We start from the raw sequence: 16,260 nt of genomic DNA on the forward strand, positions 1-16,260 counted from the left end.
ACCTCCAACATTCATAGCGCACACCGGAAGTAAGTGACTATACAGTGGTATCCTCAAAATACAATTCTACACAAGTTGTGGCACCTAGGTTGGACTTTATTTGGAAAGAATTGTGAGGTATGATGACAATATTTCTAAAAAAAAAGATATTGTAATATTGTCTGTTTTCAGCCATGAATGTATAAAATTCAAAACAACTGTATTGTGATTGGCAGCTCGGTTTCCACGTTCACACCCAAGAGATCCATTTTGAAAAGACAAGGCTGCATAACTCAGACACAACCACTTTGGAAAAACACATTCTTAATCATGTGAAGGAATTATTTGCCAGATTATATGACAGATGAATGAAGAAAAAAAATCACAAATTAATGACAAAAAACAAAAATGTTCAACCAATTTGTAGCGTTGTTACCTTTCCATCCCTGACTGACATCAATACATTTGTGCACAATACAATCAACACAAAAACTATTAACATGCTTGTATCAATTGCAATTTGGTGCATGACCTTGTTCAGAATAATACATAATAATAATAATAATAATACTCCCCCATTGTTTTGAACAATTGTTGATCACTGTATTTTTTACTTTAGTCAACTCTCAACTCCTTGAACGCCCTCCTTCCACACGGCGGCATCCTGTCCCGTTCGAGCCAGGTGAGGCGCAAACACCACCTCTAACCTGCGGAGGCTGCTGTCCTGGTCGCCCTTGGTTACGGTCATATTGAGACGCCGCATCATCAGACGAACCATCACTTGATTGGCCCAAGCCAAGCCCAGAGCCGGGCACACAGTCAAGGAAGAAGGACTGAAAGACAGAAGCAATGGAATCTGAACGAATCACACACAACCAGCGTCAATGTGTTACATGCTAGCATTTCAAAGTGACTTTACCCCAAATATTCTTCGGAGCTGCTGAAGATGTCAGCCACCTACCGGACACAAACACACAATGTTCCAAGTTGAGGCAGAGGACAAGTGTTTGTGTGTGTGTGTGTGTTAGTTACCTGGTTGATGCAGAGAACAGCTGCATTAAATTCACGACTCAGGTAGTGCAGCATCGAGGAGACGGTCAGCAGCTGTCTTGTCCTCTCTAACCAATCAGCCACTCCGAACTCTGACCTGAATAGAGACGCCACCGAGTCCACAGCCACAAACCGGACTAGACCCCGAGCAAGCAAGAGGGGCACGCGATGTGTCAGACACGAGTGAAGAGACACCTGACGGTAAACATGAACAAGGTGTGACTGAAGAAAGAAAGGCGGCTGGAGTACATGGAGACACACCGACCAGACCGACCAGACCACCCACCCACCAGATCAGCAGCGTGCTCCACATAAACGTGGTCACTGAAGTGAAGGCTCTTGGTCACATGTGAAGGGACATCAGAACGAAGACTTGACTGTTCTGTGATCAGCTGCTGGAGACGTCTGCTGGGAAAAGTGTCCTCCGTGCACACAAACACCGCTCCTACGTGTACATGCACACGTACGCATACACTGCAGATCAATCTCCCAACCGTGGTGTTCATTTTCCCTGCTTTGACTAACCTGAGTCCAAACCACCATGTTGGACTGGGTACTGTACAGAGAGGCAAAACTGCAAAGCCAGCTGGGTCTTCCCGACGCCGCTTTCTCCTGCCAGTTCAGTGACTCCCCCTAAAGGAAGACCTCCTCTCAGCAGCCGGTCCAACAGAGGGCAGCCGGTGCCGAGTCTGCAACCAGACTCCAACGTGTGACGCTCGCGTTGATGCAACTCAAGCGCTACGTACACAAACACAGGTCAGCATGCTGTCAAGTCAGGTGAGGGTTCACATGATGGCGGACGACACCTGGTAGAGGACCCTGGCGTCTGCAGGCCTCAGCGGCAGAAGTAAGGAGTTGATGGATGTCAGAGGTCGACAAGGAGGTGAGTCTCTGCAGATCTGGACCTGACATGCACAACACGTCCCTGACGGACTTGATGTCAGCTGGAGAGAAAATAAAGCAGCGTAACCAAGGTAACAACAAAGTGGTGCCATACAACATGGAAGGCATTGTAGAGCCAAGGACCAACATTGTTACAAGCTAACTGGTTTCACATGAAACTTACTTTCAAGCTTTTTGTGCCAGATTGCATATTTTTCTTAAAAGGGGACCTATAATTCGTTTTCCAATTTTATGACCTATAAACAATGAGAGCTACTACGACTAAATGAACTATACTTTTATTCATGTGACAGCCAACATGTCTTTTGACCCTATTTAGAGAGCTATTTTGTTTTCCATTAAAAAAACAACGCTTTGGTCCTTTGGTGAGCTAGTCCCAACATCAACAACAAGGTGCTGTGTGACATTCTGTAAACTGAAGACAGATTGACTATTGCTATTTTCTATGTCACGTTTGCAAATGTTTAATTATAAAGGAAATAGAAGACAACATGGCTCGTCACCTCTTCCAAGAGCGCCGATGATCCTCGGGTGAAGCTCCAGCTGCCGCCATGAGGACGTCATGTCTCTCTTGGAGTCCAAAACACGCTCATTGTTGTTTGTCCAACTTTGTTTGTCAGTGTTTCCGAATTCCTTCTGACCCGCGCAAAGGTGACGTCATAATCCCGAGCCTGTTGGAGTGTTCCATTCGCGCTGATGGGATAAAAACTAAACAAAGCCGAAATTAATTTTAATGTGGGCAACTAAACACTAAACCATTAATTTGCACAGTTAACTTTTGTATACTGTAATTTTTTGTGAATAATGTGATTTTTAAATGCCATTAAATGACGTTTATTATCGTTATCGTTAAAGAAATCATTCAGCGTCTCTGACGTCATCTCATCGCGACTCCGGAAGGCGGAAAAAACCTAAACAATGATCAGTTTTCCGTCCCATTACAAGAACTGTTTAATCCAACAAATAAAATCGCATTGTTGTTGATAATTAGATGGAGTGTTACAGAAAAATGCAGATGTATACTCGAAGATATTTTTGTTGTTGCTAATCGCCAAATAGGACTCTTTTGTTGTCGAGGCTCTGTTGCTGGTAAGTCAAATTGGATTAAAAAAAGCTATTACATATTGATTGGCAGCATTTATACTTATTACCACTTTCATTACTTGCTAATTTGTCCTCAATCACACATACCTTTTGTTATCCGCATTATGTTTATGTAATTGAGCATTGTAGCATTGTCAATAAAGTTATGTACCAGACATACAGATAACAAAACAATGACTACTGCTACTTTACACATGACAACTTAACATAGTGAGGCGACCGTTACTGTATACTCTGATCTTTTGAATTGTGTACAGTATGATAATTACGGTGTAATAGTTGAAATAATGCAATTTCACCTTGAATTGTGGCCCAAGCACCACTTCCATCACTTATTGTGAAGTTAACCTGCTCCCACCTTTGTGACCCCTGACCTCAGCACTATGAGCTCCAGGCTGTGCAGGACCTGTGGGGGGGCCGACATAGATGTCGACCAGGCTCGGGGCAGTGCCGTGTGCACCGGCTGTGGTTCGGTTCTGGAGGACAACATCATTGTCTCAGAGGTCCAGTTTGTAGAGGGAAGTGGAGGCGTGTCGTCCGCTGTGGGACAGTTTGTGTCTACTGATGGTGAGTCCGTCTTATAACACATTTGAATATTTAGGTCAGCAAAAATTGCTTATGGAAGCTCTGACATGCCACAATGTGTGTGGGCAGGATAATTTCACAGTGATTCATATGGTAATAGAAATATGAATGTGTGCAAGGTGCTGGTTTCTGTACAATTCCACTGCCCTTTGCTATACAGACATGACGTTTTCAGAGATTGTAATCTAAAAACACCTAAAAATGTACTTTCATATACGCTTTCACATCTCTACATTGTCAATTTCCAAACATTTATCAAACCAGCCTTTACTCATTTTGTTATGATCTCCAATAGATGCTGCAAGTCCTCGCCAGCACTTAAGTGTCAGGAAAAAATATTCAGATACAGTACCTTAAAAATAAAAATCTTTATGTACAGAATGAATAGTTTGCAGCCTCATAGCGACCCCATGCCGACTTAGAATTAGGACAACATTTGAAATTCAGTCAACTTTTATTCAAATCGTGTCCCTAGGAGTAAGAACTTGTGTGTGCTGCTCTCACGATGCCATGGTGAACACTGGCCGAGTACTGACCAGACTGGTCACAGTCATACATACCAGAGGTCTTCATGTCCACAGCTGTCCCACCAGGACTTCTGAAAGAACCCCTGGATCCCAGGTTGCCTTCAGTGGGATTCATGGCTTGCTTACCGGGTGTGGCGTGATTGGTTAATTCTTTGTTGCTGAAATCTGGGTTGTTCCTGATGGGGATGTTAATGGTGGGTACCCTGCTAGACATTTTTCCATGATCTGGTAGCAAGAATCCAAGGCTCGATCCAAGCACAGTGCCAGATGGTCCTGATAAAGGACTGCTTGCAGTTTGAATGACTTTTTTCAATGTTGAAGATGGTTTCCCCACACTGTCTGGTGTGTTGGCCCCATGGTGCCTGTTAACTTGAAGATTTGGTGTCTGGTGTTTGCCACCTGCCTTTGGACCAGAGGCATGGCCTGAGGGACTGTAGTTTGACGTTTCAATGACTTCCTGGCTGGAATTTTCAAAAGCCAATCTTCTTTGAGGCTTCACTCTGATGTTTTGGACCTCAGACTGAACAATGACAGGCGCGCTTTCACCTCCAGTTTCATCATAGATGTTGACAGAATGGTCAACCTCGTTGAATCCTGCAGGAATTGGAAGGACTTTACTTTCAAAGTAAATTTCAGGAGTGTATCCTGGTCTCTTGTCCTGGTGGGTTAATCTCTTCAATGGACCCAAAGCATTGTCCACATCTCTTGGAGGAGCTGGACTGTTCTCATTAACCTGAGGAAAGTTAAACTCTGATTGTTGCTTTTGGAGGTTGAACTGCAGCTTGTTTTGGTCTCCTGGTCTTGTGAAGGTACTAGGTGCTGGTTTGGGCCAAGGCCCGACACTAGGTCTGGGCTCAACTCTTGTTTGGCTGGGTTCCTTGACTGGTTCTGATGGGCTGTTAATTGCATTCCCAGAAACCTTATGTAAACAGTCAAAGGTGGGGACCAGATTTGAATCTGTGGGCAATTTAATATTGTTAAATGACTTTTTCCACAGTAAAGCAAACCATTGACAATTTAAATGCTAACCTGTGAGGCTTCCGAACACTTTGACTGAACCAAACCCAGGAGCTTCTGAGCGGAAGACCCGATCTACCGAGAGTCTGCTGATTCCACTGAGTGGATAGAAGCACCTGACAGTTAACCTGTAAACACAGATCAGAGATTCCGAGATCAGTTCTTAAGAATCAGCAGTTGCAGAACAAGTGTCCATGATGCTGTGTTTTCACTTACTTAAACTGAGAATCTCTGGATATGAAAGTCGGACCATCTGCAATAAGCTGTCTGTCATGAAGGATCTCATTCTCATAAACCACGTAAGAGTCTCCAACCTGGTGGAATTGGGGTTTGAGGTGAAGTTTTGTGGTGGGACAGAAGAACTTGACACTTAATTTTATATGTCCATGCAGACAAGTGGGAAATCATTTTAAACTAGTTTACCCAGTGACAAACAGCTTTAGCCTTTGGCAGTGGTTTCCTGATGCGGATTTGAACTTACAGCTGTTGCGATTAAAACCGATTACACTTGCAACCCTGAAAACAAAATTAATAGAATCCTGAGCTGTACCGTGGTCCTGGTCCCACAGGAGTCCAGCTTGAACTCAAAAAGGACCCTAGACATGTCAGTCTGTTTGGGTCTACAGGTGCGGTCTAGGAGACTGGTTCTTTCAGGGTCCACTGTGGGCCAGGTGGACGTTGGCGTCGTCACCACCGTCATGGTGCCATCTGCAGAGCAGACTGACACCACAGAAGGAAGCAATTAGCAACGCTTGGTAGTGGAACTCAACCCGGCTTCTGATCCAGAGCAGTCACGGGTGCGGCTTACCTATCATGTCTTCGGTTTTGAAGAGACAATGCTTTGATGTGGAGGTCTGAACCTCCAAAGTTCTGGCATCTCGAAGGAGCAGCTTAAATGTCCCATAAAAGTTCGATAAGTTGATGTCCTGAAACAAGGCAGCCATTATAAACGTTACTTTGTCCATCCTTGCAGATGATTGGCTTCAGGAGTCACTAGTAGCTCCTGTACTACATTGTCACTAACTTCATAGGTGTATCCCACGGAAAACACCGGAACTTCCAGGATGGTTTTCTGACCATCATTGAGGAGTTTGTACCCCCTTTGAGCTGCCAGTTCGGACGTCAGCGGCTCATTGTGGACGCCCACCTCCCACAGTGACTCAGCTTGACGGGGTGCGATGACACTGAAGAGGATTCCTCGGTCAGAACACCGAGCTGTGATCTCAGGTGGAACTTGACGGGAAAACGTTGAGCTTGAACAGGGAATAATTCATGTGGTGACAAATGTTTGGACGTGTCCTTACATGCACTGAAGGCTCGAGCTGTGATGAATGTCTGATGATAGTAGGAGTCCCTCTGGGGCATGATGGTTAAAGTGAAGTTGACATCAATGGAGAACTGGACCATACCTTCACCCACATACTGTTGGAAAAGATCATCTAAGAATTACCAAATTTAGACTTGACATTCCACAGTTGATTCCTGCTTGCCGAGGAGTCTTCTACATATACAAAGATGACCTTGGATATTCAAAACCGTAGTCTGACAACAAAAACTACCAGTTCTTACCATCTTCTGAACTACGGCATCTGGAAACGGGACTTTGAGTTGGTAAGCTCGACTGCCGTTGGGATGAATGACGGGACTGACGACAGTTTGTTGTTGGTCCGTCTCCAACAGCTTCCCGTTGATTTGGACTTCTTCTAAAATTACATCTCTGGGAATATTTCCCAGGTAGACGTTAAACACCTGCTCCTCACTCACCGTCTCTACAGATGGAAACCAATACCAGAGTTCATCCCACAACAAAGACTGACAAGTCTTGCAGGCGGTTTATAGCTGGACTTAACGGAAGCATCAGACGTACGGTCAATGCTGAAGGGCAAACGACAGCGTAGTGGCGTGTCAAGCACCCGGTGCGTTCTGTGTTTGGTATCAACACTGCTGCCATCTTGATACACCACTGAGAACATTTGCTCGTATAGAAGAGAGATCACAAATTTCTCCTTGTACACGTTGTTCACCACCAAACTCTGTTATTAAAAACAAATGGACATTTAGAGACCATGAATTCTGCTACGACAGGTTCAATGCCTATTTGAGACTTGGATTTACGTTACCTTTTTGTAGCCCCCCTCAGCCCCGAAGGGAACCACGATTTGGACCAGATTTTCTTGCCGAGCCAGACTGAAACCTCTAGCAGCAACGCTAGCCTCATCCATCAGCACACCTCCCACCCCCAGACTATGGTGCAGATGTTTGAATTCAACCCCTTCTTCAAGCAGAGGCTTTAGCACCCGGGGGACATCCCAGACCAGCCGAGCGCCATCAAAAGAACCAGAATCTGAATAAGAAACAATACCTGTTGGTTCATTGGACCAACTGGCCTTAGCCACCACCGGCATAGTGGTGCACATACTGACTGTATGTCAAAGCACATACTGACTGTGCAGGCCATAGACATGTCAATCATCACCACCGTTAGTTGCCGCTTGTAGAACACAGACGCATGGACAACCTCTACAGGGACGCCATCCAACTGAAAAAAACAGAACCGTCACTGTGTTAATGTTACGCGCGCCAACAATGGATCTGCGCGATCGATCGATAGCGCTGCGCCCGAGAGGGATCCATCGTTAGCGCACAAAATCGATTTCTGCGCTCACCATCGATGGTATATTACTGCGCCCGGGATGGATGTGTGTAGTTTGTTTATATGCCAACAGATGGCAGTGCTGAGCGTTGTTACTTACAAGAATCAACAAGAAGTCGATGCATGCAAATTTCAATTCTTTGATTAATTGTCAAGCAGTTCACTTTGTTACCATTCTTGGTGGGGGGAGTGTGAAGCCTAACCGTAACCCTAACCCCCAACTCTAACCCTGTCATTGTATGCAATTAGCAGATCAACGATTGTCATATCGTCAGCGCAGTGTCAAAGCATCGGTCTCCAGCACAAGGCAGTTACGTATATCCATCGTGAGCGCAGAAATCAATCGATTTGTGCGGAAATGATGGATCCATCTCGGGCGCACGCATGCACAGGGAGAACATGCAAACTCCACACAGAGATGGCCAAGTGTGGAATTGAACTTGGGTCTCCTATCTGTAGCCCTGTAATTTTGTTATTCATTCATTTTCTACCGCTTATTCTTATAAGAGGGTCATGGGGGTGCTGGAGCCTATCCCAGCTACCGATCAATCGTGCAGATCCATCGTTAGCGCGTAATATTAACATGAACTTTAATGCAAAATGTTTGAACCAGGCAGTTGGGTTCATTTTTTGGCTTTCTGGAACAGATTTTACCTTTATACTAATTGATTCAGGTAGCGTATGTTTTGGAACAGATTGACACTTCCCACAGGGTTCCACTGTACTTTGTGGTGGAGTTGGAGTGTCCACTCCTGCCGTGCATGACATCCACGACTTGACCAACATGGCATGTTCTTAGCTACCTACCGTGATCAATTGTGCCTTTGCGGAATTGTACGGCGATCGAAGCACTGCCCGCTTGGCGCTCAGGGTCAGGCTGTAACCTCTACTCTCCGCCTCCATGACCGACATGGGCGTCAATTGTCCATCACGCTGCAGGAACATCAGCTGAAGAGCCGAGCTCGCAATCTTCTGAGCCTGACGCACGGCAAACAAAGCAGGGGAGGGAGGGATCAAGTAGGGACAAGTAGAGGACCTAAGACCTATGAAGACTTCAGTCTTGAAAGTCTGGCAAGATGACACGGTCCCCTCAGCAGATGTCCGGTCGACCTACCTGGGACAAGGCGGCGTGCCACTCTCGTCCGGCTCCATCTGGCTGAGCGGCGCATGAAGATTCTCGCTGCACATTCACCTGATGGCGGTCACACGAAAAACGATTGATGTCGGGCCGATGAGCCAGAAAGAAGACGATGTTCCCACCTCCATGTAGTCCTCCTCACATACGATCTCTCGGTGAAGCCAGCTGAGACCGGAACACGTGGCTGAAAGCGGACGGCTGATCCACTCGGCACCATCACTCAGCATCACGTTAAATTGAAAAGTGAACAAGTGGTCATCCTGAAGGGAAAAAAAATAAGGGCAAGAGTCTGTACATCAATGGGGGGGGGGGTCTACCTGCGTGTGTGTGAAGCAGGAGTAGTAAGAAGCTCTTAAGGTGGTGTATCCATCCGCCATGGTGCTGATGGTGTAACCGCAGTGTGAGGCCACCGGTGCACTGATGGCATGGACACCATTGTCATCTGGGGGGGGGGGGTGGAGGTCACAAGGTCAGGATTGGACCACTGTATGGTGGTGAAGGTGCGAACTGACCTATAGCCTCAAACTGGACCGTCTGTTTGGAGGTCACGTGGATCCACAGATAACGATCCCTGCAGGCCCACTCCACTAGGATCAGAGACAGAAGGTCAAAGGTCACCTGAGTAAGAAGACCAGTAAAAGACTGAATTACCTTCAACTGCTCCACAGGTGAAGCAGATCAGGGTGAGGCTAAAAGCAAAAAAAAAGGACCAAAGCATTGAGTTAGCTTAAAACTACATGGGCGTCTATTTTAGTTCCAACTCACCCAACGATGACAGCAGCTGTCCTCATCTTGAAACCAACTGCTAAACCCGTCTGAGTGAGGAGACCAAACTTTTCACTTTGCAGCCAGGTGAGATGATTGGCTGCTGCACACCTGGGAGCCATTGTGTGATTCCAACCACAGGATTAAATAATACAGTTTGCAAAATAAACAAGTCAGAAACTGAGAAAGTGTGAGATATGTGACGTGGAAGAGTCAATAGAACGAGTACAGTGACATTCCGGTGTCAGCAATCCAGGTCAGAGAGAGGCCAGGATTATGGAAGCAGGAAGGGAAGTCTGCAGACTGTAACCCTTTAAAGAGGCATGCTATTACATGCTACACTTCAGTAGGTGGCAGCATACACCTCCAAGATATGCTGGTAGTCGGCCAATAAACCAAGAACAAATAGGATTCCACCTTCCAACTTGCATCCATCCATCTTTGATACAGCTTCACCTCACCACGGTCGTGGGTGTATGCTGGAGCCTATCCCAGCTAACCTTGGGTGAGAGGCGGGGTACACCCTGGAGAGATGGCCGAGTGTGGAATTGAACTCAGGTCTCCTAGTTGTGAGGCCTCCGCGCTAACCACTCACCACCGCGCAGCCCTGTAATTTTGTTATTCATAAGAGGGTTATTATTATTATTATAAGAGGGTCATGGGGGGTGCTGGAGCCTATCCCAGCTGTCTTCGGGTGAGAGGTGGGGTACACCCTGGACTGGTGGCCAGCCAATCACAGGGCACATATAGACAAACAACCATTCACACTCACATTCATACCTATGGACAATTTGGAGTCGCTAATTAACATAGCATGTTTTTGAAATGTGGGAGGAAACCGGAGTACCCGGAGAAAACCCACGCATGCACAGGGAGAACATGCAAACTCCACACAGAGATGGCCGAGTGTGGAATTGAACTCGGGTGTCCTAGCTGTGAGGCCTCCACGCTAACCACTCTTCACCGTGCAGCCCTGTAATTTTGTTATTAATTTTCTACCGCTTATCCTTATAAGAGGGTCATGGGGGGTGCCGGAGCCTATCCCAGCTGTCTTCAGGTGGGGTACACCCTGGACTGGTGGCCAGCCAATCACAGGGCACATATAGACAAACAACCATTCACACTCACATTCATACCTATGGACAATTTGGAGCCGCCAATCAAGCTAACATACATGTTTTTGGGATGTGGGGGAATCGAACGTGATTCCAACTTGACACCAATTGTTATAATCCAAGAAGTGGTATTTAACACTGTATTTGTGTGTGTGTGTGTGTGTGTGTGTGTGTGTCAGGTCCAGTCAAAACTCCTCTGCTAGGTTCTGGATTCCACACCAACGTAGGGAAGGAGTCTCGAGCACAGACTCTGCAAAGCGGTGAGCATCCCGTAGCCGTCATCACCCGGCTTCTGAAATCTTCCACACTCGGCCCTCACATTTTCCGTCAACGTGTGCATGCGTGCTTGTGTTTAGGGAGATGTCAGATCCATCACCTAGGCAACCAGCTGCAGCTCAACCAGCACTGTCTGGACACAGCCTTCAATTTCTTCAAGATGGTGGTCAGCCGTCACCTGACACGTGGACGTAAAACAGAACACATCATCGCCGCCTGCCTCTACCTGGTGTGTCGCACTGAAGGAACACCACGTATCCCACAATGCCTTGTGTGTGTGTGTGACTGTGTGTGTGTGTGTAATGATTCTTTAACCGCTTGTCAGACATGTTGCTGGACCTGAGTGACCTGCTGCAGGTAGAACCACATAATACTGGTGTGTAGTTAGAGGAACTACTCATTACCGCTTTTGGTGTGATGTGTTCAGGTGAATGTTTACATCCTGGGAAAAACCTTCCTGCTGTTGGCTCGTGAACTCTGCATCAATGCTCCCGCCATTGGTGAGAACGTTCCCCCAAATACTGGATGTTATTCTACTGTTTACTGTATTGTGTAGACCAGTGATTTTCAACCTTTTTTGAGCCACGGTACGTTTTTTACATTGGAAAAATCTTGTGGCACACCACTAACCAAAAATGTTCCAAAATGTCACCACGACCTCACACGTGCATCAATAAGTCTATGGGAGGAACAAGGTAGGTGTTGCCACACGGACCAATATTACATTGCTCTGCCAGTCTTTACACCACAGACACTCCACAGTAGCCACGTTTTTACATCACCACTTTTTCTCTTTCCGAATGACCTTTCGGGAAACAATGGTATCCATGGAAAGGAATATTCCAATCTCTTGTCTACATGCGCCGTGAAAATCAACCAGAATAGTCAATAGGGCATGCCCAGTAAAACGTAAACATCAACATCACGTGATACCAGCTTCCCCAAGTTTTTCTTCCACTTGTTGGAATAACTCCGTATTGCCAGTTTTTCCTTCATCCAGTCTTGAAATTTAGTTAGAATCAAAAACAAACTTTGCTTAGTCCAGTGCCGATTGCTGGCCTCCATTTTTAAAAGTGAAGAACGTCTGGATCTGCGTGTTACGTCATATCTGAGCATGCGCTGAAAGAACGCACCCGGGATCAATTTAAACAGGAAAAGATCAAATTCAATCTTGCTAATATTTTATAATTAAACTCAGGACATGTTTTATATAGATATATATTTTCTTTTTTAATAAAAGTGGACTTGTGAATGGCGTATAGAAGGGTTTAGATTCTGTTTCACAGATGGCGCTAATGCACACGAAAGCTGCTTGCCAACCGCCAATAAAAACAGAAGAAGAAGAACACTACGAAGAAGAACGCACCCTGACAACTTTCCGTTTGAGCGGATACAAGATACTTCAATCGGATTGGTTAAAGGAATATTCCATCCCTGTTCAATTCTTTCCGTTTGAGCAAATAAACCAAATGCAATTGGAATATTTGGGTCCATGTATACTATTGACATAATGGCTATTGACATCATATTTGCAAATGGTGATTATTCATTCATTCATTCATTTTCTGCCGCTTTTTCCTCACGAGGGTCGCGAGGGTGCTGGAGCCTATCCCAGCTGTCTTTGGGCGAGAGGCGGGGTACACCCTGGACTGGTGGCCAGCCAATCACAGGGCACATATAGACAAACAACCATTCACACTCACATTCATACCTATGGACAATTTGGAGTGGCCAATTAACCTAGCATGTTTTTGGAATGTGGGAGGAAACCGGAGTACCCGGAGAAAACCCAGGTATGCACGGGGTGAAGGGCGGAATTGAACCCTGGTCTCCTAGACTAGACCGCTGTGCCGCCTAAATGATTAATAAATGTTAATTATAAAAAGTGATATTGGATAATTCCTCACGGCACACCTGACGGTTTCTCAAGGTACACTAGTGGTTGAAAATCACTGGTGTAGGGTAGGCTCCAGCATCGCCCTGACACCCCAGTGAGGATACGCAGCATGATTGACTGGCTCTGCCCCGCCCCCATTCAGATCCATGTCTGCTGATCCCTCGCTTTGCTCACATGTTGGAGTTTGGGGCAAAGACTCATGATGTGTCCATGACGGCGCTCCGTCTGGTCCAGAGGATGAAGAGGGACTGGATGCACACGGGACGCCGTCCGTCTGGACTCTGCGGTGCCGGTACGAATCCCGATAAAGCATCCTCAGACACACACTGTTAAGTCTAGAGCTGACTTCCTGTTCGCCCTCAGCGCTCCTCGTGGCGGCCCGCATGCACAAGTTCCGCCGTACGGTGAAGGACGTGATCGGGGTGGTGAAGGTTTGTCAGGCCACGCTACGGAAGAGGTGAGGACCTCCGACTTGTCCATGTGAGGGTCACGTCCTCCATGTTGGAGACGGCTGTCGTCTTCTCACAGGTTAACAGAGTTTGAGGACACGCCCACCAGTCAGCTGACCATCGATGAGTTCATGAGGGTGGATCTGGAGCAGGAATGTGACCCCCCCTCTTTTACTGCCGCCCTGCACAAGACCAAGATGCAGCAGGTACGTCCCATCATTATCTCCATCGTCAAACCACGTTCTTCATGCTTGCGTTCCTCTGCAGCTGGAGCAAGAGCTGACCAAGAAGCTGAATGAGGTCCAAGGTCAGATCCTAGTTCTGCACGGGGACGTCATGTGACCCTGTAGTTCTTCTGATCTTTGAGTGTCCTTCCGTCAGGAGAGATCAGCTGCTACCAAGACCAGATCGAGAGCGAGCTGGAGAAGAGTCGACCCAAATTGAGAGGAATATACGCCGCCTACGTCAACAAGATAGGTTAGCGTCTTTGAGCAGATCTTCTCCATGTGCTAAGAACTCTGAAGAACTCTTGTCTGCAGACCCTCAGGACAAGGAAGTCCCGGACTCGACCACTGACCTGGAGGAGCTGGAGGCTAAAGACTATGACTTCCAAAATGCCACCCAGCACCTTACGCAGGACTTCCTGTGCCAGGTGATACAAGAAGAGGAGAGGCTGTGCAAAAAAGACCAAGACGGCGGTGAGCCAAGGCCGGGGAGCGATGGGGCGCCACCCCTGCAGCGGGTCCCCTCTGTTGCCACCATTATGGCAAGTGCTGCCGCTTTGGACCTCCAGAAAACCTTCCAGGTCTTCAGCAAGCCCGACATAGAGGACACAACGCTAGGTGAGAAAAGCCATTGCTTCGTGGCGTCAATCACAACTAAACCAATTTGGTTTTTTGTCCTTTTTTTTTTTACAGAAGTGGATGACAATTCGGGGAGTGGAGATCTGGATCTGGATGGTATTGATGAACAGGAGATCGATAAGGTGAGTTGATCAATAAAACCTTCTGTCTCCGGGTTGTTGGGTTCTCATGCGGTTCTTCTCTGCAGTACATCCTGAGTGACAAGGAGGTCCAGGTGAAGACCCAACTGTGGATGCAGCAGAACCAAGAATACCTGCAAGAGCAGAAAGGTCCTCCAGAGACACAAAACTAAGAAACCAATACTTGACAAATATTGATTGATTGATTGATTATTTGTGTTTCAGAAAAAGAAGAAAGAATTAAAAAAGAGAAAGAGCAAGGGACCTACAAAGAAAAGGTTGGTTGCTGGCTCGCGTTCATGATGGGATGGAGATGACCTTTCGTCTTTTTGCAGCCCAAGAAGTGCAAGAAGAAGAAGAAGGAGGCCATCCAGGCGTCCACAGCAGGAGAGGCCATCAAGAAGATGCTGGAGAAGAAGAAGATCTCCACTAAGATCAACTATGATGTCCTCAAAGACCTCAACAGCGGGGAGGCAGAAAGTGGAGGGGGCGGCAGCCCGGAAAAGACCGCCCCCCCCGCACCCCCTGCCAGACCTGCACGAAAAAGACTCCGCCACAAGAAGTTGGCCAAAGGTGCCATCATGGACCTGGCCACGACTGCCAGTATGATGGGGAGGAGGTAAGCCCTCCCTTGTCCGCGGACCAATGGCGCTATTCCGCTTGACCGTCGTCCATGTTTGTTCCAGGCTCGGCCCCCTCTTCTCCCAAGCCCCGAAGAAGAAACGCGTGTCGCCGGTGAGTCTCCGCCTCCTGCCATCAAAGCCTTTCATCTCTACAAAAACTTGATCGATGATTCCACCTTTCAGGTGGAAGAGGCTGTTTCCGTGACAACACCAACCACATCTCAGACTCCCAAACCTGAAGCAGAGTCCAGCTCCGCTCCTATCATGGACGAGGAGGAAGAGGAGGAAGAGGAAGAGGAGGAGGAGGACGAGTGTGTCAGCGCCCTGCAGCTTGTTCAACGTCAGTTTAAGCTTTTACTGTGAAAGGATGCTTTGGTGATCAGTTGATTGATTATCGGTTTGTGTGCCTTAGATTTTGGCTGCGAGGACGACGAACATGAGGAGGACAACGTCTTGTAACTTTTTAATGTTCCTGCTATGGTTTTAAATATTTAAAGTTATTCTTAAAAGAATGTAAATATGAAATTGTGAAAGATTTTTCAAAGTAAATCTTGTAAAAAGTCATTTAGCAGCAGAGATTAAACTGTGTAAGGAAGCCATGCTGTCTTAAATTTGACAGTTTGACCTTCTGTTTTTGTTTTCCAACCTCAACAGTCCAGTGCCTGATCAATTCACCCAGCTGCACTGTGGCCAACTTTTCAATAAAAAAATGTAGCTATTGGCTGTCCTATAAATCGCTACATCCATAACGTCGTCGTCTCATTTGCATATAATTTACATATTATGTCAAGTGCTGTAGGGGAAAAGCATTACCTCAGAGGAGAGTCCAGAAATGTGAGTAAAATAAACATTTTTATTCATTTTTCATCATTTCTCAAATGTCTGCCATCACACGTTGGCTATTGAGAATTAGCACATTTTAAAATTAGCACAATTGAACACTAATTAACAGATTATCCTGTGTCCATTCCATTAACTCGCCGCTGCTCAGTGAGAACACAAAATACAGAACTAAACGTGTTTTCGCCCTATTAGAAAACTCCCCAACGACGCCTTTTGAGAAAAGATGTCGCCATATCAAGCGACAAGATTGCTACTTGACAAACTGCCCAGCTCTTTGGCTTGCAGGTACACGGAAGCTCCTCCGTCTAATTGGACAATTTTAGTCATGTGACAATACACTGACCACTGACTCAC

At 46.5% G+C, this 16,260-nt stretch overlaps 3 protein-coding genes across 3 annotated transcripts; 1 reads left to right on the forward strand and 2 right to left on the reverse strand.

Moving 5' to 3' along the window:
• Window positions 1-25: 25 nt before the first annotated feature.
• Window positions 26-2,595, reverse strand: xrcc3 (X-ray repair complementing 3). The gene is made up of 7 exons (XM_058074000.2): window positions 2,436-2,595; window positions 1,836-1,973; window positions 1,555-1,767; window positions 1,320-1,474; window positions 1,012-1,224; window positions 899-936; window positions 26-812 (listed from the first exon to the last, which is right to left on the reverse strand). Exons 1-7 carry the CDS (start codon window positions 2,494-2,496, stop codon window positions 599-601), a joined length of 1,032 nt encoding a protein of 343 aa, XP_057929983.2. The 5' UTR covers window positions 2,497-2,595; the 3' UTR covers window positions 26-598.
• A 32-nt stretch (window positions 2,596-2,627) lies between these two features.
• Window positions 2,628-15,908, forward strand: brf1b (BRF1 general transcription factor IIIB subunit b). Its single transcript, XM_058051218.2, has 19 exons — window positions 2,628-3,021; window positions 3,416-3,603; window positions 11,016-11,096; window positions 11,193-11,366; window positions 11,438-11,469; window positions 11,540-11,612; window positions 13,152-13,301; window positions 13,373-13,466; window positions 13,538-13,664; window positions 13,726-13,765; window positions 13,840-13,935; window positions 13,998-14,300; window positions 14,376-14,443; window positions 14,509-14,590; window positions 14,666-14,718; window positions 14,776-15,059; window positions 15,127-15,175; window positions 15,247-15,403; window positions 15,476-15,908. The coding sequence occupies exons 2-19, from the start codon at window positions 3,420-3,422 to the stop codon at window positions 15,520-15,522; spliced, it is 2,094 nt and encodes a 697-aa protein (XP_057907201.2). The 5' UTR covers window positions 2,628-3,021; window positions 3,416-3,419; the 3' UTR covers window positions 15,523-15,908.
• On the reverse strand, window positions 4,057-9,858 carry LOC131104161 (uncharacterized). Its single transcript, XM_058051085.2, has 18 exons — window positions 9,722-9,858; window positions 9,608-9,645; window positions 9,469-9,543; window positions 9,274-9,398; window positions 9,079-9,216; window positions 8,933-9,010; window positions 8,626-8,796; window positions 7,608-7,704; window positions 7,286-7,509; window positions 7,033-7,198; window positions 6,735-6,934; window positions 6,470-6,587; window positions 6,190-6,398; window positions 5,974-6,091; window positions 5,716-5,885; window positions 5,382-5,479; window positions 5,178-5,293; window positions 4,057-5,105 (listed from the first exon to the last, which is right to left on the reverse strand). The coding sequence occupies exons 1-18, from the start codon at window positions 9,841-9,843 to the stop codon at window positions 4,093-4,095; spliced, it is 3,276 nt and encodes a 1,091-aa protein (XP_057907068.2). The 5' UTR covers window positions 9,844-9,858; the 3' UTR covers window positions 4,057-4,092.
• Window positions 15,909-16,260: the final 352 nt, after the last annotated feature.

Source organism: Doryrhamphus excisus, linkage group LG11, assembly GCF_037039965.1.
Source record: "Doryrhamphus excisus strain RoL-2023G ecotype Guam linkage group LG11, RoL_Dexc_Guam_v1.1, whole genome shotgun sequence".
Taxonomy (NCBI): domain Eukaryota; kingdom Metazoa; phylum Chordata; class Actinopteri; order Syngnathiformes; family Syngnathidae; genus Doryrhamphus; species Doryrhamphus excisus.